This window comes from Acanthisitta chloris, unplaced genomic scaffold (assembly GCF_000695815.1).
Source record: "Acanthisitta chloris isolate BGI_N310 unplaced genomic scaffold, ASM69581v1 scaffold28494, whole genome shotgun sequence".
Taxonomy (NCBI): domain Eukaryota; kingdom Metazoa; phylum Chordata; class Aves; order Passeriformes; family Acanthisittidae; genus Acanthisitta; species Acanthisitta chloris.
In genome coordinates, this window is record NW_008669235.1 from 24,855 (window position 1) to 35,283 (window position 10,429).

Consider the following 10,429-nt stretch of genomic DNA (forward strand, 5'->3'; position numbering starts at 1 on the left):
ATTTTTTTCCTGGATAACAGTGTAAAACTGTCATTGTATTCATATGACTTTACGGAGGGTTTTATTATTATTTTCATATCTGAAGGGTTGTGAACAGAAACAGGGTTTGATTCTGCTGCTAGTGCCTACACTAGGATGCAGCTGACAGTAATGGATCTCTGTACAAACACTACAGAGAACAAAAAAGTTGTGTTTAATATGCTTAATAAGTGTATAAGGAAGAGTTGGTGTTCTGAATGCCAGTGAGTTCATCACCAAAAAGCAGGAAACAGCTTTTGAAACACTGGCACCTTTCTTGGATCAATAGAAATAGGGCTTGATGCCACTATTCTTGTGCAAAGTACTGTTTGTAATTGGCTGTTAGAAAAAAGGCACTAAGCTGATAAAGGGACAGCAAATTTTCTCTCTCCTTAGGCAGCATTAGCTAAAAGTACAGATGTTACAGATGTTCCTCAGATATAGAAGAAACAATTTATTTCTGTGTCTCTTCTGAGACTGCTGACTTTAATGTGAAGATGAGAAGGTTTCATGTGTGTATTTCTCATAGTGAAAAATATCCATTATTCAGCCTCTGGTCGATATTTCAGAATATTTGAGCTGATGTGTAAAAGAAGAATAAAGTGTAGAGAAATCATCCACTGACTTTAGAAAGCTATGGAAGACTAAGATACAAGTATGTGTTCAATAAGCTTATCAATCAAAAGTATTTAAAAACACTCTGGTTATGTCTTTCCGTGATTTTCTAGTTAAAACATTTTACATGATAATTTATATTCTGCACTCAGCATGTTGGTCTCAGCAAACCACACTATTTTAAGTAAATAATGGAACAGACTGAGTTCTGAAGAGAGTTATGATCATTCTAGTAAATCAAAAGGAGATAAAGTTTTTGAGAACAAAAAAATTTATTTTTAATTTAATTTTTACATTTTGTGCTGTTTTTCTGACTCAGTGTACTATAACTTGAACTGTGTTCTGTTTCAGCCTTGCAGTTCACCCAGATAAAACTTTAGTGGCTACAGGGCAGGTTGGGAAGGATCCCTACATTTGCATCTGGGACTCCTACCGTGTGCAGACAGTGTCTGTCCTCAAGGATGCTCATACCCACGGGGTTGCCTGCCTGGCCTTTGATTCAGATGGACAGGTTTGTACATCTGCTTCCTCTGTGCTTTGAGTTTAGTTTGACTTCTTGTTCCAGAAGATATGCGCGTTAAATATTTTATGTTTAGGTAGCTATATGGCTGTGGTGCTGAACTCCTGTTACAACTGAATTGTAATTACACTTCAAGGACTTGACTTGGATTGTAATTGGGATTACAGTCTGAGGACTACAAATACAGCTCTTGCAAAAAGATGCTTTTGAGTTGAAAATCACAACCTAGCATGCAAGTCGAACAGAGCCATTGGATGTTGGGTAAATATCCACAGCAGAAATGCTCCTCTGTGGCTTAAACATAATGGCCTCACCACATACTTGTCACCTGCTGTTCAAAGAAATCAGTTCCTGGCACAGCCCTCACAATCCTGCAGCTTTTTTGGCAAGGAGACTCTACTAATCTCACTGCTAGGAGAGTCTCCTTGGCTGGGGTGCACAGGCAATTTAATTGAATAATGGGGTTAGGACATAGAGTGTGGCTTAGTATAATGTGATTAGTTTATATGATATTTTGAGTCAAAATTTAAAATAGAAGTTCTATTCACAGCTAAACATACTGAATTTTATTTTTATCCCCTGAAGAACTATTAAAAGCCTTCAGTTGTGAATGAAGCAGGAGGAAAATAGATCTAATATTCACATATACCTGAGAAATGCTTCACAGAGCTTTATAAATATCTATCTGAGCGGTTTTGTCATTACTGATAACCAGGTAAGTTTTCTGGTGTAATACTTTTAGCAACCAGCTACCAAGTGTTCTTAGGAATGCTTAGATTAGCTGGTACTTGGATTCTTCTATGGATCCCTGCTGGGTTTGTATTTACTTGTGTACCTCAGAGTTGCATCCCAATAGGGCAGAAGGATGGGATGTTCTGGCCTTTGGATGGTTTTCCTAAAATCATGCCCTGTGTCAGCTTCTCTTCCACTGATCACACAGTGCTGTATTAGTCTGAGTTCAGAATTGGCCATGCAGTGCCTCAAATGTGTTTTCACATGAAACAAAAGTACTTTTTAATGTGCATTAGCTTGTGTGGAGTCAGTTTAAAGATTAGGCTAAAATGAGGGACATCAGCATGAGCAGGTGCCTTTAACGTGGTGAAAAAGCATTGGTTAACTTGAATTGCTAAGCACCACTGTGGATTATATTTCCCGACTAAAAATTGGAACTACCTTTCTATTTTAAGCCTAGTTTTCAACTGTGTTCCTCCAGTGTTCTTAAAGTAAAGCTATTTCCTCTAAAATCTCCTGTGCAAATTCTAATTAAAGAAAAACCTGTTCCTGGGAATTGTGGAATAAAAAACTCAGACGAGGAAATTTCTAATGGTAGAATATTTTTAAGACATTATTCATTCAGTAATACATGTTCTTGATTTTATTTTTTTTTCCCCCCTCATTTTTAACTTCATAAGGCCAGTGGAGCAACCTATTTTTTTAAAACCTATTTAAGCACCCAACGGGAATAAAGAGTCCAGTGGGTGTGGGTTAGAGGTGGAGGCCTTTCCAGAGATGTTGCTGGGTGCCTTGCTGTAATTAAAACCCAAACTCCTTGCAGAGCAGTGACAGTTCTGTTTCTAGGAGTGCTGGAGAAGTTGCAGTTTATTCTGGAAATAAAAATTCACATTGAACACTTTTCTGTCTGGAGAAGACCAGTGCTGGAAAACATAAATATGGATAATGGATCTTGGCTTTTGGCTGCTCTTTCTGGATTTGCAGAAGAAGCTGCTGTGCTGAGCCAGAATTAAAGGGCATGGCAGATGAGTATTTGGAATTCAGGGCTGCTAGCAGTTCTGGTTTGTTTAGTCAGCACACCCAGGGGAGCTGTGACAGGGCAAAACAGACTGCACATACATTGCTTGCACCTTCCCTTCAATGCAAATATTTCCTTCTTTTATATCCAGTGGCTATTAATAGCCAAGAAAGATTTGTGTTTCAGCCCCAAAACACAAATTAATTCAACAATCAGGTAAGGTATAGACAGCATAGCTGTTTCTGCAGCACTTCCCTGGCAGCATGTTCCACAGAGTGGGGAACAGAGATTTGGGTGAACAGGATTTATTATCTGAGTTTTAATATATGGAGAAGATCAATATGCAGCTTAAAATCCGGGGATGGCATACATGCTTCCTTTATTTTATGTGCCTTCAATGCAGCTTTAAATTTGGAGACAAACACAGTTGGAGTAAATTTCCTATTTTGTGTGTTATCTGTGATTAATGATGTATTTTGAAAGTATTGATGGGAGCTGAGTATCTTGCAGAACTGTTGCTATGAAAAATATGTATTTTAGTTTGGGCTTTTTGTGTCTGAGCAGGAGATGCCTTTTGGCAGGAGGGAAACTGCACCTTGCTCAGATGTTTAATGAGGAGCTGTCAGTTTGTCTATAAGGAAAATGTCTGTTGTTAAATGGGGAATTAACTACAGTTTCTGCTTAAAAGTACTACCATCTCCCGTTCACAGAATTACCTACAACATGGATGTCTTACATGGAAGCATTTTATCAATACTGCACAGTTCAATTTCTGTTCTGAGTTATTTCAGCTGAACCCATTTTGTGTGCTTTCTAGAAGAAATTTATTTTTAATGGACTGGGAGGACACTGCCACAATACATACATACATTTCTAAAATTTGCATTAGGCTTCTTCAGCCAGATCTTCTAAATCTGTGTAGGTTTAAAAATAATGGTTTAATTATGTGCATAAACTGCTTGGCAGATATTTTCTTCTGGTAGTTCTATGAATTCTCTGAATAGAATTCTGTCAAATTCTCTTCCAGAAGGAGGACTAAAAGTGTGTTTCAACTGAAAAGGGAATTCTGCATTTATCACTTTACTTTCTGCCGGTAGGAGACCTTCCTCAGCAGACCTGTGTTAAAAGAAAATCTAAAATACTTGTTAGTTTCCCCTGGTGCTTTCACTGCCCATCTACCCCCAGTGGTGATTTCCTGCCTGGTAGTTACAGTTCAAGTTTGAGGTTGTTCACATCACGAATCTAAAAGATACTGTAAGTACTGCCATGGTTTCCATGGTGAAGAGAAGTATAAAAGAGGTGAGAAGAAGTTTGAATCAGTGAAGGTTCCACAAAAAATAGCTTGTGTTTTGATCAGTGCAGCCAGACCCCTGGGGAGGTGCAGATTGCTCAAGGGCAACTGAAACTTCATGCAGCAGGTTCTTACGAAGTTTGGCTCAACCAGCCTTCAGGTATTTTTATTTCAGTGAAAGGCAGTATAAGAGGAGATGGAACTCAGAGGAACTTGTGATATAAGCCTGTAAATAGTTTTTCAGGTATGGTTGGGGGATGTATTGGGGTGGTTTTTTGTTAATACAATATCTCTTTGTGCATTTTCTGGTGTGATAGTGGTTGAGTTCTGCATTATTCACTAGGCAGAGTTCAGTATTGCATTAGGATAACATGTGTCGTTAACTCCCATCAAACCAAAGTCTCAAAAGCTTTGTTTCCTTGCTCCAAATAAAGGAACTGTAACTATTAAGACAGGAAAGGGTATGTGTGTACCTACTGCAGTTAATCCAGAGGTTTCTGATTGTGGTGCTCTCAAGAGGGAAGATGTACACCGTGGTTTTATGCTCAGAAATGGGATGAAAAGGCAAGGAGTACCTGATCAATTATTTTGCTACAGAATGAAAACTGGAGCCTTCTGTTTCCTCATGAACAGATATTTCCTCTGTCTGTTGTACAGGACTTGATAGCCTCATTGCAAGTAGTATTTTTCCAGGAATCTCTGGTAATTACACTTGTTTGTCTATGCTGGCTCAGTCCTTTTGTATTATTGCAGACACCTCCAGACTTTATACAATTTGCCTATTGAAAATTTGAGTCAATTTCTGATGAATATCATGTAAAGTTGGGCTTAATTAACACTGTTACTGGAAGGGAAAAGATCTACAACCTCCACAGTAATGGTTGATCTTCTGTGTATGTCTTAGATGTGTGCAGTCTGCCTTTTCCCTTCCATTTTATTCTGCTATTTTTATTCCTTGCATTATTGAGATGTAAAATATTACAATGACATTATTTTAATTGGTGATCAATAAAAGCTTTAGTTAGTTTGGTTATTAGTTAATGATTTCAGTTATTTTAATTGGCAATTTGAAACACTAAGCCATATAATAGGCAATTATGAAAAGTACATCCAATTCTGATTCTAAAGCTCAGAAAAATGAGCATAATGAACAAAATGGTAGTTGGAAATAGTGAGACCTTTTATTTTCCCTTTCACTTTATCACCGGATGAATAAATCAGAGTGCTAGAATGGTGTGCACCTGAAGCAAGCAGCTCAGACATTTCATGGAAAGAATTTCCCTTGAAACACTGGTAACATGAAATCAATAACCTGACCTTTTAGGAAAGGTGAGACATTGCTGTGCTCTCTCCAGTGAGTAAATATTGAGTGTGAATATCTCTGCCTTTGCAATGGAGTTCAAATACAAGTCAGACATAGGAAAATACATTTCACACAATCCTGTGAACTACAGCAAAGTGATTTTTGAGTTGGTTTTCTATTAACTGGTTTCCTATTGTTTTTCCTCAGCGTTTAGCTTCAGTGGGACTGGATGCCAAAAACACAGTGTGTATATGGGACTGGAAGAGAGGAAAACTCCTGGCAACAGCTACAGGCCATTCAGACAGGGTAATTGTATGAAAGGTCTCCTGGATTTTGTCTGGGAGTTGCACACATGTTTTAAAAATAATTTTTGTTTATATTAGGTTAATGCAAAGATAACTTTGATCATTCTACCTGGATTTATTTCTTCTCGTTACGCCAGACCCCGCACTAAGCACTGTGTTCGGAAGCCTAGGGAGAAAATACTTTGTACCTACACACCGAGTAGTGAACTGTAGCTCTTCATAAAAGATGTGAAGTGTGAACTCAATGGCCAAAGATCATGTTGTCTCTGAGTATGTCAGAAAGACACTTTGTCCTTAGGGCAAGTTTAATTATATCCCTTTGAGTTTTGCTTAAGACTGTCACCTGTAGAAGAACCATAATTAGGCTAGATACTCCTTTTATATCTATTAACTTCAGGTAAAGGATCATAACTTGAATAAAGAATGGAATGGATTGTTAGTGTGGAGTCAGTGATGAGATGTGTTAACAGAACTGTGTGAGAAAACTAGCATCTTTGTATAACCTTTGATTACAGAGAGTTTCAAACGTTCCTAAAGGGTGTTCCTTTGTTTTTAGTAATGTGTTGCAACAGCAATGATGGCTAAACATTGGTAAAAGGAAACAACCTAGACATCTAGACCTAGACCTACTGTCTAAGTAAAAATATTAGCTTAATGTATTTCTTAACAGATATTTGATATTTCTTGGGATCAATATCAACCAAACAGAATCGTCAGCTGTGGAGTAAAACACATAAAGGTAAAGAGCTTTTATTGTTTACTTGGAAAAGTAAGTAATTGTCACACAAAAACATTGTGCTCTTACATGATGAGGGCTTTAAATATATGACAGTTTATATTCTTCTTTCTTTACTCTGTGAACATTTTAGCAAAACCTTTTATTCAAAGCCAATTCAGACATTCAGCAGTGACTGAGGTGCAGGTACCCTGAATAAGCAAGGTGGGAAGTTCCTTTGGTGTAATTTTCATCATTAAATACTTATAATTTTGAGTTTCTCTGCCCATTTGATGTGGGTACTATTAGGTGTCCATTCCACCTAAATTGTGTCAGCCTTGAGGGATTTCTCTCATCAAGCATTCCAAACAGTCCCTGAACAGCTGTAGCAGGAACTAAGTTCAAAAGTGTGAATTGAGTGACCTGCCCTTTGACCCCTTGTGCTCCCAGCATTGGCAGGAGCACCACTGAGAAGTGTGCAGGACCTGCAGAGATGACAACTCTTGTGCCCCACTGTGTGCTCTCTCCAAGTCACCTTTCTGGAAGTGTTTGAAATATAAACTTATGTGTTTAAGATAAAACATTCTCATGCCTGTGGAAAGCTTAGAAATAAATCCTTCTGTTTACCCATATTCCCTTCAGGTTTCTGTTTTTCTCCCGTCTCATCAAAAACATTCCCAACAGATGGCGATTATTTCACATGACTGGGGTGGGAAGAGCTTTAACTAGAAGTTTAGGAAACCAGTTAATATCTCTAGTTCTGGTTCCTGAGAGGCTTGTGCCCTTAAAATCACCACTGCTTTCAAACTGTGGGTGGTTTTGGCAGCAGTGATACCATCTGTTGTATTCTGCAAGCTGTTTTCCAAAGCCTGTCTTTGTTTGGCACCTGTCTGCTGTTTAAAATGGCCATAATTACCCTGAACATGCAGAATACCATCACTGTAAATACATGGAGATAAAGGCATGCCAAAAAATGGAAAACAAGCAGCATGGAGGGGAAGTGACTCTGTGTTCCCATGCAGTGCCACTCCAACAGAGACCTGAACTTGCTGTTCAGTACAAGGCTGTGGGAATGTGTTAATAACAGCTCTAAAGTAATAGTATCACTGTGAGAATTGGGATTAATGCTTGGGAAGGGGGTCATTTATTCCCTTAGCATTTCAGTGTTCTTTGTTTGGCTGAGAAGGTATTAGAAGTTGTGGTAAAGCCTAGGGGCTGGGGAATCTCACACTGAGCTGAGGATCCTCTCTCCTCCCATCTCCTAACACTGCTGCCTGCTCTCCCACCTTTCCACAGCTAACCAGTCAAGGGACTTTTGGTTTTACTCACAGAATGAAAGCCCTGGGGGCAGTATTCCCTCTGCCTTCTAAATTGGCTGATGTGAAGAGGCAAAGGGAAACTTTAATTGAATTAGAAATGGAGAAGGATCTAAAATAAAACTCCTTGATCCAAGCTGGAATTCAGCTTTATAGGAATTTTATAGGACATTTTATAAGTATGAAGAGAAAGAGCTAAATATTTTACTTACCACCATGAACAGGTGTAGGCATATAAAGTAGGAGTGTGACATGGTGCATCTATGTCAGATGTTGCACTATTCTGTTCTTTTCAGTCTTTTTCTCTTCCTCAGTCAGTCTTAGATTGTTTTTTGCAGAATGTTACTGACTTCTTGTGTGTAGAAGTGGAGCAAGTCCCCATTCCACACTTGGGGAACCTGTTACTCTCAGAGTCAGAGTGTTTCACCCTGTTCACAGTCTGCATTGAACAGATGGTTTCTTAGTAAATGTAACTATATTTGAGGGACAGATCTCTTTCAGTGCACTGGAAAAGGGCAGAAGTGTCTGCTCCAGCACTCAGGTTGTTTAAGACCAAGTATTTAATCAATTCAGAACTGTAGCTGTGTTTTAAGCTGTGCAGACAAGAAAAATGTTCCTGGCCTTAAAAATATGCACTGGTATTGACAGCTTTTCTCAGCAAACCCTGACCAAGAATAGTGGGAGAAGGAGAATGTGGCAGTAGTGGTGCAGCGTTGTGCCTCACCTCCTCAAACTGTTGGATTATTTGTTTTGGTTTTAGACTTACTGCATTTGCCCAGATCTTTCCTTGGCAAATGGGCAGGTTTGGGAATAATGGGTGCTCTGATAGGACTAAAGGGATCACTTGCGTGTCTGCCCAGACACTGTTCTGTAAGGTCATACATCTGAGGCTGCACGCTGATGTGAAAAAACATAAATCTTGCAGAAATTTTTCCTAATATGCCACTTACATTTCACAGTTTTGGACACTGTGTGGAAATGCCCTGACAGCCAAGAGAGGAATATTTGGTAAAACAGGAGATGTCCAAACGATCCTCTGTTTAGCATGTGCAAAAGAAGATATCACATACTCAGGTGCTTTAAATGGAGACATCTATGTTTGGAAAGGGCTGAACCTGGTCCGCACAATTCAAGGAGCTCATAGTGTAAGTTGTGTTTTTCATGTCCCTTTCTGAAAGGAACTGTTCATTGAATTGAAAAACTTCTTGAAGACTTCTCCAGAGGTTTCCTTCTGTTTCAGGTCAGGGGAATGTTGTAGACTGTTCATCAATTAAGACCTTAGTTATAATGTGCTTGGTTCTCATGTTGCCTACAGATGCTGAGCTGATAGTGCCAGAACTGCTGGTATTTATGGCCTCAATCTAACCAAGCCAGCTAAACTTCAAGTGAAGCTTCTAAGTCTAAAGTTTCACAGATTCAGTAGCTTCAGCTATGACCAGTTTACTTAGAAATAGTTGGTAAGCAGATTATCTAGTTTGAAATAGAATTTTAGCACTAAAATTCCCAACACTGAATACTTGTCTCTTCATAAGACCTTCAGTGTGGAGTGAACCTGTTGAATCTGTAAATTGCACTCCAACCATATTCCAAAGACAGTTTACTCCAATTGGCTTCATAACATAGACCCTCACATGCCACTACCCCCAATTTGGAGCTCTTGTAATTAGAGCAAAAGAAGAAGGTATAGGATCATGTTGGAGTTCTAACCAGTCTAATATAATAAATATCCCTCTCTGTTGTTGCTGCAGTAAAGGCACAAAAGATTTTCTTGTCTTATTTCCAGTGTATTTGAGAACTGCTCCTATTTGGCATGTGTTTGTGCCTAATGGCATTCTGGAATGGGTTTTTTGAACAAAAGGAAACAAGACTGCTTTCCTTAGGAGAGTGATAAGAAATCTAACACTTGTCGCTATAGTTTTCTTGTAGAACCTTTCTAGAAAGAGCACAATAAACAAGTTTTTCTGACTTCCTGAGTTTGATTATGTTGACAGCTCATCAAGACTTGTAGGCTTATTTTCCTTCAAATGAGCCCTAAGTGTGTAGGAGACTGATGGTTATTTATAGAAGTAATTTCTAATTTGTGAAAACAGTCAGACTGGAGTCAGGGGGGCATCTTATCTGAGGAACTACTCTGAAATTGCCATTTATACCCACGTATATGGCTAAGGTTATGTGCAGGAACACAGAAATATCTTTGGCAAACAGCAAACCCGTGGAGTATATTAGCAGAATTTTATTTAGATTAATTAGAATTATTAAATGCAATCTCTTTCTATATAATGTGATAAATTATGGTGTTTGCCACGGCTAATATGCATTGTCGTGCCCAATTTCTAATCTCTATGTAATTAACAATCTAAAATATTGCTTTATTAAGACATTGAACAAGGCTATTTGAAAATGGAGGTCTTCTCTCCGTGCAGTTCAGCTTGTCTCGTAACTGAGAGGTTCTCCTAATAAAACACTGACTCAGCAAGCACTCCCTGAGTTATTCCAGTGTAGTACAGCACAGTCATCAACCATGAGGCACTTTCAAAAATGCAATTCAAACTGTAATAGAAACTTGTTTTCAACGAAGAGAATGAATTGACACTCT

At 38.6% G+C, this 10,429-nt stretch overlaps 1 protein-coding gene across 1 annotated transcript in view; it reads left to right on the forward strand.

The window, feature by feature from the left end:
• Positions 1-984: 984 nt before the first annotated feature.
• EML6 (echinoderm microtubule associated protein like 6) overlaps positions 985-10,429 on the forward strand; it is a gene marked incomplete at its 5' end in the record, with an annotated part of 63,024 nt that continues 53,579 nt past the window's right edge. Inside the window, 4 exons of the mRNA XM_009073249.1 lie at positions 985-1,144; positions 5,705-5,803; positions 6,473-6,541; positions 8,793-8,978. Coding sequence (XP_009071497.1) covers positions 985-1,144; positions 5,705-5,803; positions 6,473-6,541; positions 8,793-8,978 — 514 coding nt within the window. The remainder of the gene's footprint in view (positions 1,145-5,704; positions 5,804-6,472; positions 6,542-8,792; positions 8,979-10,429) is intronic.